At 35.7% G+C, this 21,116-nt stretch overlaps 1 protein-coding gene across 22 annotated transcripts in view; it reads right to left on the reverse strand.

Annotated features, from left to right (window-relative positions):
* Window positions 1–21,116, reverse strand: part of PALLD (palladin, cytoskeletal associated protein) — a 192,978-nt gene that overhangs the window by 102,411 nt on the left and 69,451 nt on the right. For all 22 annotated transcript variants that reach the window (XM_021271782.4, XM_021271781.4, XM_021271780.4 and 19 more), the window contains 2 exons: window positions 13,920–14,039; window positions 12,083–12,425 (listed from right to left, as the gene is read on the reverse strand). In XM_021271782.4, the coding sequence (XP_021127457.4) occupies window positions 12,083–12,425; window positions 13,920–14,039 (463 nt within the window). The remainder of the gene's footprint in view (window positions 1–12,082; window positions 12,426–13,919; window positions 14,040–21,116) is intronic.

Consider the following 21,116-nt stretch of genomic DNA (forward strand, 5'->3'; position numbering starts at 1 on the left):
CTGGTGCAACTGGATGAACCTTGTGCAGATCATGGATCATCTGTCTGAATTGTGAGGGCTTTCACAATGAGAGAAAGAATGAGAGTGAGGGAAAGCGAGTGAAGGTAAAGCAACGTCAAGCTCTAGTTATTTAAACTTTTTTTCCTATGACAATTATTTTAACAAAAGTGCCTTAAAACAGAGAAATGTAACTAAACACTTCCCTTAATTGCATTCTTTAAATTCTTAAGCCAAAAACTTTCCATAATGTAATTTAAGCAAGAGAAAATTTTGCTTATTTCCTACTACTGTCTCCCCATCTCCATTTTTTGCTGGATAAGTAAACTACAACAGTATTTGAGTAAACTACCCCTTGGACTGAATTCACTTTACCAAAATTAATGTCACTAAGATAAAATACTAAATATTTGTAAGTTTTAAGTACTAATATACTAAAACTACTACAAATTTAAACTGTTGTGAACTTCATCAAGCAATTATGACTGACTAAGGTTCTTCACTCAGTCTTAAATATTTGTTTTTCTTTAACTGAAATTGTTAAACAGATTTTAATGACATTCTACCCATTTTCTTAAATACATTTTTCAGCTGCTGCTATCATTTTCTGGATGTCAAACCAGCATTCTTGTAATGGATTGATATTTATCAGCTGTATAAAATAGGCAAAAACACAGGCAACGCAGTCTAATAGAGAATTGGAGGCTAAGTAGTCAACAAATCAAAGGTCATTTTGAGCATACTTTCATTTGCAAACAGTTTTCTCATCTGATTTTTATTTTCCTTATTGCATTTCACATAATTTCCAAGGCTATAATTTTATAGACAGTCTTCAATTTTATTATGAATCCTGACAGATGATGAAAACACCAAATAAATTGATGTAAAACTATTTTGTGACATGTCTTTGCCAGGTATTTTACAAATTTGGGGCCCTATGACTTCCAAACCATGCCTATAGAGTTCAGTGTTTTCACCGGCACATGGGCCATGGTTGCCTGTAGGTCTGATCAATTTGACTTCAGTTATTCCGTCAGTAAAAACCATACATTTGTACAAACATATTATTTCTTTGTGTTCCAAGTATTTGTAAGGTCTAAGAAGCTCTCCCTTCTTGGCAAAGTGACCATGATTTCTGTACTTTTTCATGGCCAATAACTAAAGATGCAGTTTTAAATTTAGTTTTCAGCTGACAATACTGCTGTTAGTAACTAACAAAGTTAATACGTAGATTACAGTGAGCCAGAAATCAGTTTAGAGACAGAAAATCGGAGCTAGAGCGTAGTCTCAACTTCAACTAATATATGACAACCAGTATATTTTGCTTATTGTTAACAAGGCTGACTGAAGATCTAATAGTCAGAACACTAAGAATGTGGAAGGCACCAGAAAAGAAGGGCAATTTGCAAAAGACTAGACAATGGAGGTAAATACAGAAAGGTTGGATGAAGGCAGTGGAATAGAAGTAGAGTACTAGAAGGAATAATGCTTGGGATTTAGAAAATGATGTCTTGAAAAATTAACACCAAATAGTATAAATTTAAGTGTAATTGCAAAAGGAATGTTTAAGAAATGTAAGAGTCAGACAATTATATCTGTAGCAAAGAGGAGAAATATCAAGTAATTACCAAAAATTTGACTCATTCTCAGAATAACATTTGCAAAGACAAATGCTAATTAAACAAACAAACAAACCAACAACAAAAAAAACCTCATACTTCCAATCCATGATTTATTAAACTCATAATACACACAGCAGTAATAAAGAGGAATAAGTGAGCAGATCCATGGAAGTGGGTGGAAAGGACTTTGTGATGTTCAAGTATTGTGATGTAGCTAAGTAGGGAAAACCAAGAGAGCAAATAGGATGCAGTACACAAATACATGCGAAGAAAAACCATGAACCAATTGTTTTTGTCATGCCATCAGAAAATAACATGAAAAAATACAAGATTCATAGAAAGCATTACAGAACAAAGTTTTGACTAGTTCTTGACACAGCATGAGCCTCAGTGCCTTTGGCAAAAGTCAAGTCCATATGTATCACTAAGAACCCCATTGAAAAGTCTTTATGGGAAAGTGATTACATAATTTGTGGATTAATCTTATTTTAGTGGTCCTGGAAGACCACTTCAGGTTGATTAGCTGTGACTAGGGGTACCAGAAGTAGAAGTGGAGTAGTAGGAGAGCAGCTGATGATCTTTACAAGCACAGCTGGAACTAATCCATCACCTTCACTAGGATGAAACACAGACCTAAAACCTGTATCTTCCACACCTCTTTACTATCCAATTTATCATTGCTGAGTCTGAAGTCCAGGGATTTTGATCTTAGCAGATGAAAACAAAACATAATCAGACTTAAAAAAACACAAGGTATAAAACATAAATCTCAATGAACATGCAACAAACTAGTAATTTGCCCATGTAAAGGCATGTGTAGTAAGGATAAAAACAGATCTTAAGTTGCAGTGAGTTGATGCTTTGCATTTTTGAGAGAAGATATTTTATACAGTATGGATTACCCAAATTCACACAGATCAGCTTTAATAAATCTACATTGAGTAATAACAAGGAAGTACTTGAAAGAAACAAAAACACAGTGCCTTAAAAAGGTCATTAAAAAGTGTTGCCTAGAAGCATCCTAGAAGCAAAAATTTGAGGCATTTACTAGGGTGCTGATTGCATTAGCTTCAGATATGCTCATTACTTTTCTGACTAAATACACGACTGCAGTTGGTGAGGATGCATAAGGCCTGACACAAGCTAACAGGCAGGAGTTTTCAAAGTTCACAGATCTCAAACATATTTAAAGGAGTATTCAGTAGTGATAATTTTATATATTATTTATATAAATATAATTATATATCTAAAATATATACGCACATGCACACACACAAATAGCCAAACACTAGACTCACACTTCCTACTTGGCTGTATTCCTGCTAGGACATCAACAAGGTATCTGAAAGTGCTCTGCACCCCTGGCTCATAGCATAGGCTTTTTTCTATATATGTTGAGCTGTCTGCTGGACAGGCATCTACCTACCCAAGCAACACAGCTCCCTCCACTGGATAAGCCTTTTCTGTTCTTTGTCCCTCTTTTTGTCTCTGGGACAGCAATCAGGCTATTTATAGCAAGAAAAAAACCATTAATTTTCATTTATAGCAAGAAAAAGCATTAATAAGGCTGGCAGAGCAGGACCTGCAGAACTTGCTCAGTTCTTAGGTTTTCTCTAATCAATTTAGTTGGGGCACTTGCTTGAGTAGATAAACTAGGAATCTGGCTTTAACTGACTGACTTGTCAGTATCTTTAAAATCTTGGCACCTCCAATGACTCCACATAAGACTAAAACTTAAAACAATAAAATTCTTATTCCAAAGATTTACAGCAAGCATAATGAATGAGACAGAAATGGATGCCACTGAGTTCTAACCTCCCATTTTTTTTGTCAGAAAACATTTCTTGATGTGGGGCAGAAAACGAAAACACAATGGAATTAAATGCAAAAAAGAATGGAAGATAAACCTGAGGGCAAGGAACCAAGCCTGAAACAACATACAAGACAAGCTCTGCAATATAATCAGAGTTGGAAACAGTTTGGAAAACATCAGCCAATTATATCACTTCAATAAAAAAAAAACAACAACTGGCATATATCAGGAGGGAACAGAGGAATAATAAAACAAGTAGCTGTGTAACTATGTAAGTTTATGATTAAACTTCATAAGCTGTAGCATCCTGTCCAGCAATTCTCCTTGCCCAAGTGAAAGCTCCTAGTTTTGCAGAGGTTTTAAAGCACAGGCAAGACCAACTGCAGCTAGATAGGTAGTACCAATTGCAGGTGGTTGGATGTTTCTGCAATATGACAAGTTCCAGCAACGAGTTTATTAAACAAAGATGACACCTTAACAGTAGCTACTGGGACTCTCAGAGTAGCCAGTGTTTAAACATGTAATCTGCTTTGCTACTTTATTGTGTAATACATGTTGAAAAAAAGTACGCGTAAAATAAGCTATCCAGAAATTACCTTTGTTAAAGAAGTCTTCATATTATTATTATTACTATTATTATTTGTTTCTTGAAGGAAAGTATACTAAAATGCCTCTTTTGCTTTCCATTCCTTCAAAATTTGCACAGGAAAATGACATAGTTGTCTTCTCTGCTCTGTTACTCTGTGAGCATCTGTGTCATTTCCCCCTGCACATGCACACACCCATGAGTGTATAACTCACCTAACTTTGTTGAAATTCTTTGTAATTTAAAAAGAATGTGATCAAGAAGCTAGGGATTTATTTTTATTTCTATGCCACTTCCACAGAATCATCACATTCAACATTAACATCACATTATGCAGGACATGGACAGTGAAAGCAGAATTACCATGCCGTTTTCAGAAGATGGTTTCACTTGTCAGACACATCCTGAGCAGTGACACTCACATTTGATTTAGTGTGCCTGTAAATCCCAAAACTTGGCTCTCCTGAAAGCTTTCTCAGCCTCTTAAATTTATATTGGCTATTCTTTCATTTCAATAGATTCTTGATCAATTTTATACTCAAAGAATCTGAGAAAAAAATACCATCAAAGCCTGTACAAAAGGAATACACTTTTTTTTTTTTTTCCTCCAAAAGGTAAATCCTCCTGAAGCATTTTCTAATATCAATCAACTTTGTCATGGCTTGATTAAGTAAGGAATTCCAGTTCCACATTTTTTATTAGAATATAAGTGCTTATATTATTAAAAAATGCTTTTTTATTTCTTCACAGACCTGGGCACCAGGAGTGGCAGAGGATCTTATGTCCTATTAATTAGAAGCTCTTAGCCCAAACCAGAAGACCTTTCTCTGCGACGTCACTCAAAATGTAAGGATAACGGACATATTATTATTGAAATTTTAAAATGCATTTTTCCTCTTTTTCCTGCAAGCCAAACACAAGATGGTGAGCACAGCCTGGTTCAGTTTTGAAGCATCTAGCTGCCACAGCCAAAGTGAGCAGCCCTGGAAAATGAATTTTTCTATACTGAGGCAGAACAAAACAAAGGCAGTGTGAGACAAACAAAACCTTTTCTCTCCTTCCTTCTTCTTTTTCCCCAGCAAAAGATGGTATTTTACATTTTCAAAAGTGGATAACTACGGATAATTGGGGGTCAGGGATATAACAATACCAAGGCAAATATAGCTGCACACTATTTTCAAAGCCATGTAAATATGGAGTAGGTACATATGATATTAAATCTGCAAGGGTTAGTATGCTGGCAAGTGTTTCATGAGATTGTTTGAAAAATCAACACTGTGATACAGAGAGAATCCACAAACACTTCTGCACGAACTTCCTACTCAAACCACACTGAGCACTTCTAAGAAAATGTTACATTAGGAGAGCTTGGATTTGTTTTGCTTGATCATCTCCAAATATTAAATTCATCCCATTGTTTCAGCTAGAAGCAAAGAAATAAAAAACAACAGTAATGTATCAAAAGTCAAAACGTGTCATTTCAAAGCTTTTAGTCCACGACTATCGTAAGACTACCATAAGCTGTTTTTGCAGATGGATGGTATGTTTCTTCCTGCATTTTCTAGTTCAAAGGTGCATCATAAACCGCTGGCATACTGTTCTAAACCTTGTTACAGAAAAAAAGCAAACAACCCCAACTGCACAATCCGTGCTCCCTGACCTTTGCCATCTTTATTCTGCAACAGCATCTGATTAGTTTGCATCTACAGAACTCCATACACTTCCAGCACCAACTGAAAAGGCAGAAGGCCCTTAGCACTTAGAAATCAGCAGCCCAGATTAAGTGCTTCTTAGGAGAAAAGCCTTCTCTTCTTATCTTGGGAGAAACTGGGGGTAACTACTTTGGCAACAAAGGTATGAGAGAGGTAACATAACAATGAAACAACAGCCATGCAGAAGAGAAAGGGAGGCCACTCTTTTGGAGGCACTGATGATATAACAAGCTTATACCATGTGTTTAACTAAAAACTTAAATTACATACACACAAACTTTCCCTGCTTATCCTATGACCCTCATTATTTTCAATGTTAAAATAAAAACCTGAAAAAGCACAGAAGTCCTGTGTGAAAATTTTGCTGGCAGCACACACACTGCTGCAGTTTTGGAAGAGTATACACTAAACACGCATATTTTATAACTTTCTTAAGGATGTTTGACTCTTCCTGTAAAAATACTGATTAGCTTTTATGTAAGCAGGATGTACAGCTAGTTCTCGCCATTTACTAAAGGTCAGGAAACATCAATGCAGGAGAAAAAAAAAAAAATGAAAAAAACTTAAATATGTATTTCTCATCTACCTTTAACCTTTCTTGTTGGAGATATCAAATGTTACAATGAGTTTCAGATGTCTATTGCTGCAAATTTTAAATAGCTTAAAGTTCATTTGTGTATCCTCTTTAACACTGTTAATAAAGGCATTGGTAAAAAGGAAATTTATCAGCAGTAACTGCTAACGTTTTTGGATCATGCTATTTCTTAGCCTGAAAGAGGCAATTAAAGCAACTGAAAGTGGAAGCAGCACAAAAAACAGATTAGTAATTTTTATTTACAATTTCATTTTTAAGTCACTATTATGTTCTTAGTTTTCATTAAGACCACCTCCAGGAACTGGAACAAAAGTGACATTTTAGTGCCTGACCAGGCTGCCCATACCAGCAGTACTGTCTCAAAAAAACTGAATTTAGAATCATCTTAACAAATGGCTTATCACTACACATTTGATCCATCTGATCAATACAGAACAGAAAGCTCTATTTTCAGGAGGCGCTGAAGTAGTTTTATCTCATGAGTTCATGCAGTTCTGTTACAGTTGATTTAGTTCGATACAGTTCAGCTATGGCATTTTAGCATGGATGATATATTTACATATTTTTATGTATATATTTTAATGTGTTAAGCATAGGCAATTTAACTTTCTCAGAGAAATTGAGAAATTGTGCTAAATTAAATAAAAATTTCTCATGAGAGAAAATGTGCTTCAGTTGTCTGCAGTTCTCTAAGAAAGAGTCGTCCTTTCAGAAGTGCTCTTTGTTCTTCCTCTGTATTAACATTAGTTATTTGTACTTCAATAGGACACATTTAGATCAAAGGGTTGTTGTGGATAGACTCCATTAGCAGAGTAGGGATCTAAAGGGATCTACAGTCTTGAAAGAGTCCAGCAGATGAAACTGAAGTGGCCCTGTACGGACCTTTGCTCACAAATGCGAAGTTACTTATTTATTGTGATTATTACTTCCCCGTAAAAACAAGCGTGTCACAATTCTCCTCAACAGATGAACATTGTCTTGTTCGTTTCCAAGTAAAATGCCATGAATGTTTACAACTTTGAGTTTTGTTCAACCTTATAGAATAACCTCTTTTTTGGCTTTTAAACAACTTTTGGAGAGGTATGGAAAACCCACCAGGACACAGTTCAATTTTAAGTCACATACAAGAGGCGTGAAATATCTTTCCTGTAATTGGGAAAGACTCTTACTTTTAGTTCCATACAAATAATGGCACCAGAGCTCTGCTCTGTTTGTCTTTCAAACTACACAAGAACCATTTTCTATGCATGTTTTCATCAGAAGATGCAATAGCTTTAAAGCAAAAAGTACATAAATCAGTGCCTAACTTTCAAGTTGAGCATTTCTGCTAAAGCAAATCACATTCATATATACATTAGTGAACAGAAAACAGTCTTCCCATCTTCTCACCGTTTCCAAAACGTTGCTCTTCAAAATAAAAACAAACTCGAAACTCTCAAAGCTACCAGGACAAGTATCTGTTCTCTGAGCTTCAACATCCCAGCCTCTCTTAGGCTGACCAAGGCCTTGTGCCTGACTTCTGTACGTTCCAAGGCTGTAACTGCTGAATTGTTGGCTATTATTTTTTTTTAACCTTTATCTGATATAGTCTAAATGGTGACTTATTACTTGCATGTATCAAACAATTATTAAGGATATAATAATTTCTTACAGTGTCCTTTCTTAAAGCCCAAACATCACAGAATGATCATGACTAGAAGCATGAGTAAGCTCCAAATTAAGCAAATGGCTATCAAGAAGATCAAGTTCAGGATAATTTCAGTAAAGAGTGAAAAATAGCGAAACACACATTTCAACAAAGGGCATAAGGACATTCTAGAAGCGATAGAACTAACATCTGCTTGAAAAACATCTGAGGCATTACTTACAAAATGGAAGAAATCATGGAAGACAAAACTCAGCTGCTGAGGCACAAAGACTAAAGTGACAAATAATTCAGCTCAGGAAATAGTATTACTTTCACAACCATTGTGAACACAAGTGCTTTTAATCAAGGAAATTCTATCAACTCATACAGCTGTGACTTTGATGCATACTGACCAGATTAAATCCTTATTTTCAATAAATATTCTTAATTATAGTCTCAGCATTTCATCACTGATGTTACACAAATTGCCTGAAATCTTTTAATAATATGTTTGTTTGTTTTTTTCTGTGCATTTTTTTAAAGGCTTTTGAATACATTTTTAAAAATAAAAAAAAATCTCAGGAAAAAAAACAGCAAACAGCCATGTCTGCTGAAGAAAATATTAATTATAACAAATTCAAAAGCTGTCAGAAATTCTATCTTACTTTTTTCCACTTTTAACAGGTATTCATTTTTACAAAATTAATACCTGCCTTTCATTTTCCTTGCAGAAATATAGTCCAAGAGAGCTATGTGAGACAGAATTCAGGGATTGTGGGGACATTTCTGAAAGCCCATCTGCGCATTACACTGCTATTACCAGGCAAAGTCAAATGCACACAGATAGCTCAATCTTCTCAGACAGGTCACAGCAGCAGAGACCAAAGCTGAAGAAATCTGGGGTTTGTTGGTCTCAGTTCACCAAGTCTCTTTTCTCTACATGAACTCAAGGTGCAAGCAAGATGTGATAAACTATTGTGCCTTTCAACAATATTTAACACTATTGTCTTTTAGATTCCATGTTAGTGAAATACTCAGTATTGCCCGTTTTTGCAGTAACAAGTAGTAAATTCTAGACATTATCACATTAAACTCTGTTTTAAACATTCACAGCACAAGACCAAGGTAGCAATTAGTACTATGGCTCGTAGAATTACTTAACTTCAGTGTCTGTAACCAAAAACAGGGCATTTTTTTTTTTAGGGCTTTTAAAATATTTTTCATGCCTGAAATGAACTACAGTAACTTTCTACAGCATGACAATTTTTCCATTGAACTGAACTGTGGTAAATCATTATTATTTATAGCTGTTGGTTACAGCAATGTTGAAGAGGGTCAAATGTATTTTGTGTTTCAAGAAGGTATTCAGTCTCTTCTTGTTAAACGAAAGCAATAATAATAAAAATCCAAACCAAGCCCAACCCATCATTCCTAAACACATGCAAGTGGAACTGTGGACTCCAAGTAGTCAGGGAGAAGCTGATAGAAGAGATTGCACAAGCCCCTGGATTAGACTGCAATTCATTCCATGCCAGAAGCATGCTGAGCTTAAAAACCACAAAGTGAAAGTGTTCAACAAAGACAACTGAGCTTTGCTTTTGCTACTCTAGAAGCAGAACACAGAATTTCATGGAGATTATAACAGACCAGCAAATATTCATACAGTATTGATATATCTGGATTTTGAAAGAATAGTTCAAGTCTCCTCTCACACTAGTGAATCTATTAACTGACTCTCTACAAGCTTTGGTTCACCAAATTAAACTATTTTCACCAAATTAGCTCTTTGAACTGCTGTCAATAAAGATGAATTTAATCTCATGCAGTGCTGTAGCTCAGCAGAGACCAAAAAACTAATCTGCTCCTCCAGAATAAACCACAATCTCATGATAAATTATAAACTTCCTAGGTTTGGTCCATAGTCTTCCATTAGCAATGAACTAATATGGCTGTATTACAGTCTTCAGTTTAACTAAGTGAACTGCTGATAAAGGGTTGGGACACACCTGCTCCAGGTCCAAGCTCAGGTGAAGGCAAGGCAAAGGTAAAAGCCCAATGCTGCAGTTTTCCCCTTTACATTTTTGCAAAGGATACCTGGTTTACAAAATTTGCTCTAGAATGGATATTGCTCTTCCTAAGTGCACATTCAATGCTCATTCAAACTAAGACTGTAATCTTCTAATACAACATAACCTCTTCTAGTTATACTTCGTCATATATTTCATGTTACACTTTTGAAAGGATAGCACAAGATACATGAAAATTTTAACATCATGAGTTGAAAGAGAGGTATCCTATCTGACAGCAGTATTTCACTAGACTTGCAAAAATTAATCAAGCTGGTGTTTATATCACCTCTCAGAATTTCAGAATCTACCTTCTTAGCCATTCCAACATCTCCTCTTGAACACTAAAAAGCCACGGAAGACTTAATGACTAACTGGAAGCAAAAATCCAGGTTCTCTTGCACCTGAATGTCCTATGGAAGTTGGAAGCTTGGCCCAAAGAAGTCATGGTATCAGTCTACAAACTAAGCATCTACACCACACTTACTCTTTTTAAAACCGCTAACTGCTTTGTCTTCTTTCAGATAAAGATTATGTTCTTCAAGAACCAAGAAATTATTTTATCACCAGTTCTAATTGGAAGTATTTCCAACTTGGTTAAAGTAACGGCTATCTACTTCTGGTTGATACCGTATCAGTTGTTCTTGCTTTCATTTACTAGATAAAGTTCAATACATTTTCTTTGGTGAATAATTAGACAGTGATTTTCACCGTATTTTTAAAAACAAAACAATTTTTGCATAAGTAGCAGTGAACGCTATATAATGGGAAGTCTGTTACACAGCTTTCTTTCCTCTTTCCAGGGCAACCTTACTTCTGAGAAGGAAAGCTCTGGGGTGAAGCTTGCTTTTAACTACTGCTGGTGCTGCTATCTCCTTCCTTCACAAGTGGGTCTTGCAACAGATGTGAGGGATAAAGGACCATCTGGCTCACTCCACATCACATACTATCATCTGCAGGTTGCCTTGCTCAGCAACCTCCCTCCCAGAAATGTAATCACCACCATATACTATTCTCTTTATATTTCTACCACTCCTCCTCCTCTTCTGCAGTGTTGACTGCTTACAATGACAAAGGCCAACAGAAAGAAAAAGGTGATAAATGCAGAAAGGGAGCACTGACAGCTTGCTCCCTCAGGCATATATTTTTGTGCACTTAAGATTAGAAGATATAGTATATGGTTGCTAAAAGAACAATATTTTTATATTTTGTAAGTTATCCTGTGAAATCATATAATTCAGCAAGTGACCTTGCTAAGCCTGAGGACCTTATTTCATTATTCTTATTTTTTTTTTTTTTATATATATAATTAACGATCCCTTCTGATTATCAATTCAAGTGAAATAAAATATCATTTCAATTCCTTTGTCACACTGCAGAAGCCTTTGAGGGAGATGGAAAAGTGGAATCTGCCCAGTGCTAATATCAAGCTATAAATTAAAAGCATAAAAATTGCTCTTGTATAAGTAGGGAGTCATTACTACCATAAGGTAAATATATTACTGATTTTTTCCCCACATATTTATTCCTTCCTTGAGGCTTTTCATTTTCAGGTTTTCAGTTATAAAAGAATGACTGTAAAATAGCTGACAGCAGAGTGAGTTACATGTTACATGTAAAAATAAGAAATAATACAACCATTACACAGCTGAATATCTACTGACTACAAAAATAAAAATAAAAACTAAGAGTAGTGAGAATAAAAAAGGCTAACCACTGTTAAAAATGGAACAGCATACAAGAATCTCAGGCCACTATGACATTTAGATAAAGCGACCAAGACAAAAAGCACGGAACAACTGTCAGTAATACTTATTGCTTTTTTGTGATTTTACCTTAAAAACTTCTATAGAATTTGGTATATGTAATACACTTCCCTTTCATATAGCACTATGAGAAAGAACTATGGATTCAAATCTTTGGGATATAAAAGCAATAAGAAGCATTAAGGAGATTGTTCAAGAGTTTGCCCATTACTGGCCTAACAGTAAATTAGTGTAGGCAAAAATTTACTTCCAACAGATAAAAAGTTTATAGAGAAATGAAACAAAACAAAATACTCACAGTTTTGGTTTGGCAAGCACAGGTGGTGGCTCCTTTGCGGGTGAAAGCAAGACAGCTGGAGGTGAGACTGATTTATCACCATTTGGCTTGCTGTTGATCACTCCATTTACTCCATGAATGGGATGGATACCATTTGTTTTTTCCTCAGACGAACTGAGCTCTAGCTGAAGGGCTGCCATACCAGATCTCAGTTCAGTATTATTTGCTTGGTGGTTCTCTGTGTGTTTCTTAGGAGGAAGCTCAAGAGAGCTAACTTCATCAGGAGGAAGTGGTGGAAAATGGTGGAAATCATCACTGTTGGATTCCCTTGTCAACAATTCATGACTGGAGCTTTCTGAGTTGGCTAAAAGAAATCAAAAAGAACGTCTCTCTGACAAGTCATAAATAAAGCACAGGGCACAGGCATGCTGTACTTTAAGGCTGTTAAAAGTGAGATTGCTTTGCTTCTGTGGAGATATTTTTCTAGACCTGTTGTTAATTTATGCTGAATTAGATACACGATAGGCTATTTGTTTTCTGACTTTGCCTCATGCAAAATGCACAACACAGAACTTTATGGATACCTCTCATACTATTCCAGAAGTACAGTCACTAACTGAGATGGCATGGCCAAGTACTATGGGGCGACAGAGGCTGAAACAGTATTTCCTCTTCCTGGAGTCGTAGCATCATTTAAACATAAATCATTCTAAAACACTGAAATATGTATGTATATATAGCGTGTTTACAATGGCAGCTGTGGTAATTCATTGCACAACAGTCTGTATGTAAACACACTACAAAACTAAACATAGCACAAATAGAGTTTTCTATTTTACAAAATGCATATGCCACATTCAGTAGTGTAATATCATTTGTTTTCATTTTGCCTTTGCTGCCATCTAGTCCCAGAAGCCTAATGCTTAAAAATCTGCCAGGTTTGTGGCAGACACTTTAAAATATATATTTTACACAAATAAAAATATTAAACTAGAAAGTGAACCAATAAAAACATTCAGTTTGTTTTAGACGGACAATCTGTGGTTGACAGTATGATCTATAAATATTGATACAAATATTGACAGGTAGCTCACTCTCCCATTTTACAATGATGTACATGTAAGTTAGAAAGAGATGTCAGAGACTATCCTAGGATGACAGTATGTGTCAATGGTAGCACTGGGAGAAGCCAAGTTTTTAGCTCTATAATCCCTTGACTCAAACGGAATTCAGTTAAGGTTTCTCAAGATACATATTTTCTGAGTAACAAGCCTGGGATAGGTACACATAAAATTAGTTTCATGAATTTCCTAAAGGTTTCAATTTATTTGCTACAGTTATTATATGGTAATTTCTTTCTGTCCATCTCCCCTCCCCCCAATGTATTTTTTTTTTAAACGTAGGCAGTGTTTTAATCTTATTAGCAAAATGCTAGCTGCTTGACTAACAGCCTTTGTGTTTGCTAATTTATTTTCTTCATGTATTCTTTTTAGAGGAACTCTATCCTCTAGAAAGAAGTAACGCTGATTCAGCTGTTACTGCCTGAGAAGGTGCTTCACTCTCTCTGTTAGTAGTTGGACTTTTGAAATAGACCTCCAGGAATTAATCTCATGCTATCTGAGGATAAGCAAAATCACATTCACCCATCCCCCACCCAGCAACAACTTTTATATTCAGATTATAACAGTCAATGTTGTGGGAAATGTAGAAAGATTCAGAGACTAAAAAGGAGATCTACCAAAGGGACTCCTGTCTTATGGAGGCTCTTTTCTGCAAAAGAAGCAGTCCAATAACTTCACAAATAAATTAATTATCTGAGCTCTATAATTAAAACCTCCTCTTTCCTTTTGTCACAAACCTGAGCAGACAGTTAGTTGCGCACTGCTTGTTACTGAACCGTGTTCATTCGTTGCTGTGCATGTGAAAAGTCCTGAATCTTCAGGAAAAGTTTCTGCAATTACAAGGGTACATATCTCTTCTGGAAATAAAAAGAAAAATAAGCCACATTATAAACTACTTAAAGAACTATGTAATGTTTTTGCATTGCATGTTATAAGGACATGTTAAAGTGCTCCTTACACAAAGAAATGGCCTTCCAAAGGACATGACTTCAGTGTAAATTACTTTGTATCTGAATCAAGTAAATTTACTCAGTCTTCAAAAGGGACCTGTCTTGAACAATAATTTTGCAATCCCAAGTCTGCACAGTCATTTTACACATACAATATCTTCATTTTTATGCAGGAAAATTACTTATTTGTACAAATCAACTTACTGGTTTTCACATACAATTAATACTTGCAAGCTCTTCTTGAATCTATGTAAGTGCCACCAATATGAATATCATATCATTGCTTCTTTCCCTTGAATTTTCTGTATTTAATGAACAATTTAGTTCAAATCCCATTCCTTGTAACGCCAGGAAGTATTTTGTCATCACTTGCAAATAACTTTTTTAAGGAAACTGACCAGAATTAAAAGCTCTGGATGCACCAAGTATGTCCCTTCTATGAAGCTTGGGAAGATGATTTCTGTCTCTAAACAGGAATGGGAAAACGTAGGACAAGACAGCATCCCCTGAAATTCTTCACAATTCCATGATAAAGACATTCTGCAGCTGTTTGAAATCTCTTCATTTTCCCCTAAAGTGCCATCCTGTATGATGCCTGCCCCAGTCTAAAAACTCCTATGAAAGCTGGGCGGTTCACATTTTGGGTCAGGTCTCACAGTAATATTTTCTAAGTCCATTCCATTCATTTATTATAGACATATTTAATTATCTAGGTATAATTTTTCCAGATTCTTCAGAGAAGTCACTTTGTTTTATCTTTAATTGTAAGTGTATTCTAACTTTTTTTAAAGGTTCAAAATATAGTTAATCTAAATAATGTTAGTATTTACACAACATACATAGACAATCTTACTCCTGGACATTGTTACATCATAGCTTTCCTTAACTAACCAGGAGTTTCTTTCAATTAAACTCATTTTCAACCCTCAAAACCAATCACAGAAAAGTGATTATAGAAGATTATAAAAAAAAGATTATAAAATATATTTCAAAGTTGAACAGACTTATATTTAGTTAAGAAAAAAATTACATTAAAGGCATATTGGACATAGAATCCCAAATATTACAAAAAATTCAGTGGACTATAGCTAATAAAAGAAAATTGAGAAGTGCAGTAAAATATTTGAGACTCATATGACTAACTTTCATATGAAAATGCTCGGTAAGACTAGCCTCATTTATTTTAGATCAAACAATGAAAATATTTTGTAGCTTTTTGATGTTGTTGTTGTTTTCTTTCCTATTTTTCATTGTGGAAGGACAAACCAGTGTCTCATTTAGACAGTTAACAAAAAAATTATGGATTTTTTCCAATGTTTTTGACAATGTATCCAAGAACTTAGTGTGCTGGAAATGGGCTAAAAATGAATGACTAAGTAAAGATTTGGCACAGAGCTGATTTTCAGACTGCAGAACATGTTTTTTTTTTTTGTTTTTTTTTGTTTTGGTTTTTTTTGGCAACGCAGAGAAGTCATTCTGTGTTTCTGTGTAGCTGTAAGAGGCATGTCTGGTAATAATGTAGCACGTTGGATCTTATCTGACCCAGATGAAGATTAATGACTCATGAAAGGTCTTATCAGGAAAGTAATGGGTAGCACAAGCTAGTTTTTGAACTACTGAGATCAGCTTTTTTTAGTCTTGGTGTGTCGTAAGCAGTTTAAGCTATATTGTTAAGCACACGTGTGTACTCCTGGACCGAAGTGGCTCTGGGGATGCAATCTGATCCGTGCAACATTCTGGTTTCCTGTTAAATGAGCAGCAGAAATCTGAAAGCTGGGTATTTCAGGTCTGCAAAGGAAAATAATTCCCACCATGCTGAGAACTGCTCTTTGAATGAGGGCAAAGGTACTACAAAATATAATAACCAATGGAATTTCTATTTTCTGCACAGCCAAATTAATTCATACTGTTACTTCAGTTTTGCAGTTATGACCACATGAGAAGAGCTGGTCTTCAGTGATGAAAGAATTCCAATGGTTTGTTTACCAAAGCAGTATATTTGAGAATTATACACGGTAAACTGCAGAAATACTTGTGAGAGAAACTGACATTAAATTGGTAATGAAAATAACGAAAACTTAAAACTCAGTCTTCCTAGCTGAATGAGCAAGCTAAAACACATTTGTGATCAATGATGAGAAAACCAGCTAAAATGAAACATTAGGGAGGGGGAGGGGGAACAACTAATCAAAAGGTAGCTTAGGCTAAAAGCATGTAAGAGCGACAATGCCATTGTCTTTAGACACTTTGCCTCCATCCCCAAATCAAGAATCGCTGACCTCCAGGTCCTTGCTAAAAGGCTTACCACTGTGGAAAATATAGAAATAAAGCACTAGTTTGACAAAATAAATATTCTTTAAAAAATTCTATAACATTATGTGGATGCATAATGCTCTGAGTGTTTTTCCAGTTCTAGGTCCTGACTTATGTAATTAGTTTTCTTTCTGCTGCTGTGCTGAGTAGAATCTGATGATCTGAAGTAAATAATGTCTGTTCTACTTCCCGGTAATCATCAGCTGACAAATAATTTCATCTCAAAAATGTGTTCCAGAAAGCAGCTCTGAAATGCTGTTCTCAGGGCCTTAAAACATATTTAACACTTGACTAAATGAATACAAAAGCACTCTGTTCACTGAAACATGTAAAATGCTTAGGCATGCAAGTACTTGACTATTTTGTCAGTTATTTAGAAAGAAAGATTACATTTTACCAAGTAATCCCTTCCCTTTATGGTTCATGAATCCATTAGGAAGAAGAATCTTTGCTAAGACTGAACTCCAGAAACCTGTTGCATTTGAACAGATTTTGTCACTGATGATGTGTTTATTTCAGAATGTTTCTGTGTATCATATGAAAGGTAGAGTATTTCTCATATCTGCACCTTCATCTCCAATTGTGATCATTAGCTTCCTATTAGTCTATATATAGTCCTGGGAAACAAGTAGGGTCTTTTACTAGTAGCTGTGTATTGTGGTGCAATGAACAGAGCTGTTTCTGTCCATACAGGTTCAAATCCCTGAGTTTCCTTCTGTAAAGACAGTGGATTGTCACAGTGGTGGTTTTCTCTTCGAAATCCAACCAAGCCTGGCCATCTTACCTTGTAGAAAACCTGTCTCTAATTCTCCCTCTTTAACTCCAGCCATCAGATGTCTAACTGCAAAGCAATATGCCTATCAGTTAACTCTTTTTAGGTGTCTGTGCATCTTATAGATATAGAGAATGGAGATGTGGAAATAGAGAAGAACTGAACATGTGGAGTAGCATACCAGAGGGTAGTATCTCAGCCCTGAAGACACCCTTAACTTTTAACAACACAAACAATGAAAAAGTTACCTATTTCTGATGATCACTATTGCCCATAACATTACATTGGCCAGGCAGCAGTTCTGGCTTATTTAATATACTTTATGCCACTCATGAAGTGGAAGGCCAAATTTTTGAAAGATATATAAATCTACTGCACAAATCTGACTATATTTGAAGATCTCTCAAACTGCACTTACAAAATGCCAAGAAAAAAACCTGAACAACAGCAACTGTGCTGGTGAGCAAATCAATGTAGTTTTAGGGCAGAGAACCTAGTTTACAGCTTATGTAGTCAATACCAATAATGGCTGTTACCTAGCTAATTCAGGTACAATAAAGTCGAATACTGCTATTGGCACCATGGACTTCAGTCTCTAAGTCAGTGTTCAGGGCTGAGGAGAAATGAAGCCAGTGTACATGTAAGTGTCAAGGATAAGTTTATGCTAAAGCTTATACAAAGTCAGATACATTGCTGTAGATACTTAAGCCACCTAATTTGAAGTTGTCAGATAGATACTGAAATGAATGCATCTAGCAACAGAACGGTGAAAACGAAAGAACCCCAATAAGCCTTACAGATTTACAATTCAAGAGGCACAGCAGAAATTGTTTTTAAATTGCATAGTACAAAAAACATCAGGGGGTTACGTTGGATTTGGAAGTACCAAATAGCAAGAGCAGCTGGGGCAGTCAGACTGAAGATGGGATTGCTGACAGGATTCTGTAGGTACCTTGCAAGAGTAGAGTAGAATTGAAAATATACTTGATAAACAACAGCACGTCAGTTGATCAGACCATTCACCTTTCAAGAAGAATAACTGTAGATTATTTTCAGCTTTTCTCTTCATTTGGAACCTTGATTTGTACCTTATTTACAACTGTGAGATTGCTGTCTTCAAGCACTTCTTTGCTCCTCAGCAGTAAAAGAGGCAACCAGATTCTGAGTCACAGCTCCCTTGTTTCTGCTAAAGTATGCAGGGATCCTACACACACCCTGACCTACTGAAGCTCTTGTATTTAATATTTTGTCATCTATCAGAAAGCTCATTTTCTTGGGAGGGGGAGGGGGGGCGAGGGGACAGTAACGATTTCCCTGTATATTTTCAGTTTTGAACATTATGCAGAAGGAAAGAGGCTGAGTTATTAGAGTTGGAACCTTGGGACACAGCAGCCAGACAGTCAGTACAACAAGAAAGCACAACCCAAGAGAAGTGATGATTACTGAGATGTTTTTGGTGAACATACACAGGACTGTGTCCTGTGTTTAAGGAAGGAAAAAAAAAAAAAAAAGCACGTATATGTGGCAATTCCCTGGCAATTTAAGAAAAATTACTTCATATAGTTTTCTTCTTACATGCCATCAGACAATTGTTTTAATGTAATTCAAGACAGTTTGTGGCTGACTCCAGACAGCTGAGTAATGGTCCAAATATCAACAGCTGGCAAATGACTCCATAGGATTTTTCATTCTCAGGCAGTCTGTTCTCCGAAGGATTCAGTCAGGATGGAGTCAAAATGTCAAAGAAAGAAGTACAGAGCAGGTAATGCTACAATCTGTGATGCTGGCTTTAAGTCATCCGACTAACTATTAATTCATGAACCAGTCTGGAGAGATTTGTGATGCAAACTGATTTCTGTCTAGACAGAAAGAGGAGTGCAAAACGCATTAGGGTAGATAGAATGTACCAAAAAAAAAAAAAAAAGTAGCAAGAAAAAACCCTCTTGCTTCTTAATTTCTTATCTGTGAGAGTTCATGGAACATTTTTCTTTTAAATTATTAATATCAACCTAACAAAGGATAACCAATGTTTCTGAGTGCTGTAAAATGTGTATTGACAGCTAACATTTAGTTCACAACCAGCAATTAAAGTTCCACTATGACTTGTTACAATTTATGTAAAATTCCACAGATGTGCACTTGGAAATAATTTTAGAAATTATGTCTCTCTCTCAAAATTATCAATACTTTTCTAGTATAGGCATGTTGATTTCCCTTCTTAGTCTTATGCACATTCTCACATCTGCAGTAAGAAGCAGTAGTTTGTCTGTTAACGGGAGATTTCCTCTGCAGGTATTGTTTTGTCTGGCTTCTTAGAATGTGAATTGTGTCATAAACCAGTGCTGTACCTATCTGCTGAAACCCACCCAGCTTCCTGTTGTAGAAATTCCAAGACTCTTCATGACATTCTACAAAACACTGTAAATTGCTTATAATACAAAACAATGCTTGTCATTTACATCATAAGGAAATGTTTACATTTTGCCCAAACTTTATTAATTTACATTACCATTGCATGCACTGAGTCAATTTCTATACACATAAGCTGATGAGTGCACTGTCAATGATATTGGGGCAAGTAAGACATTGCACATTATTTAGTGGGGCTTAGTAGGAACCGTCTCAGCACAGAATGAAAAAAAAAAGTTTGCTAGTATACACACAGTATACAGTGCACAGCAAGTCCAACAGATATAGCACTTAGTTCAATGAATTCAGAGAGAACAGAACACCAAACCAAAGTCTGCCAAAAGAGTTTCAGATTAGATATTACAAGGAAAAAAATAAAAAACAAACAGCAACAAAAAGAAAAACAACAAACTAGTAAATTGCAGACTTCATACTTTCTGTCATGTTAGAGGAGAGTGTGTATATAGTCCATGTGATTCTACAGAAAAGAAGCTCTTTGTAGCAGTGAGTGAGATGTATTCTCACTCACTGCTCACTCACATCTCACTCACTGCTACAAAGTAATATAGTAGTAATAATGTAGTAGTAATAGCAATAATGTAGTAATAATACTAGTAATAGTAATAATGATTACTATTCTCGTAACAGTAGTAGATTAAATCTAGAAAAGCAGATCTTAAAGATGCCGTTACTTGAACAGGAAATATGTTTCTCTGGGAAGGGGAAAAGAATCAACCCAATTATATATTTTAAAAAAAAAATTAAAGAAAACAGCTAACTTGGGAGGCTTATGTCCTGACATATATTCTGGCTTATGTCCTGACATATATTCTGAGAGAACGTTCCAGGAGTGATACAGAATTGAACATACAGTAACACAAATCTATTGTCCTTGTTACTTTTCATATCTAAAGGCTTGATATGATATTGAAACTCTCCTAAAACAGTTTTGCACTGTAACTTAGCCTTAATTTTTAGCCTTAAAGTTTGGGCTATGACTATAAACTACCAACAGTCTACGTCTGTTAACACTCAGACGTGTTTTAATTCCTCATTAGAAGTTAATTTGATTTTCCAACACTTTGTCCTTCAGATGGCTCACATTTCAAGCCTCCATAAAATCAAATGATTCAGACACATGTATTCTGGGCATCAGCTGTTACCAGTGGGGGTATTACTACACATCACAACTTGTACTATTAACTCAGAATAAAGTGTGCATGTGCACATGTGCGTGCATATTTGTATATATGTATTATGGCCATCAAATAAAATACGTACTACAGGGAAATAATTTTGTGAAACGGTAAGAAAATTAGTGAATAACTGAGAAAGAAAAGCAGAAGATTTCCTCTTCCTCTCTCCCCCCCCCCCCCTCCCCTTCTCTCCATTCCATGAAAACTAAGAGAAAACTACATTTCTTCTAGGATTAACCCTTCACTGCTGTTCCTTAGTCCATATCTCACAGTCACACTGCTGCTTTACAAAAT

The sequence above is a fragment of the Anas platyrhynchos genome, chromosome 4, assembly GCF_047663525.1.
Source record: "Anas platyrhynchos isolate ZD024472 breed Pekin duck chromosome 4, IASCAAS_PekinDuck_T2T, whole genome shotgun sequence".
Lineage (NCBI taxonomy): Eukaryota > Metazoa > Chordata > Aves > Anseriformes > Anatidae > Anas > Anas platyrhynchos.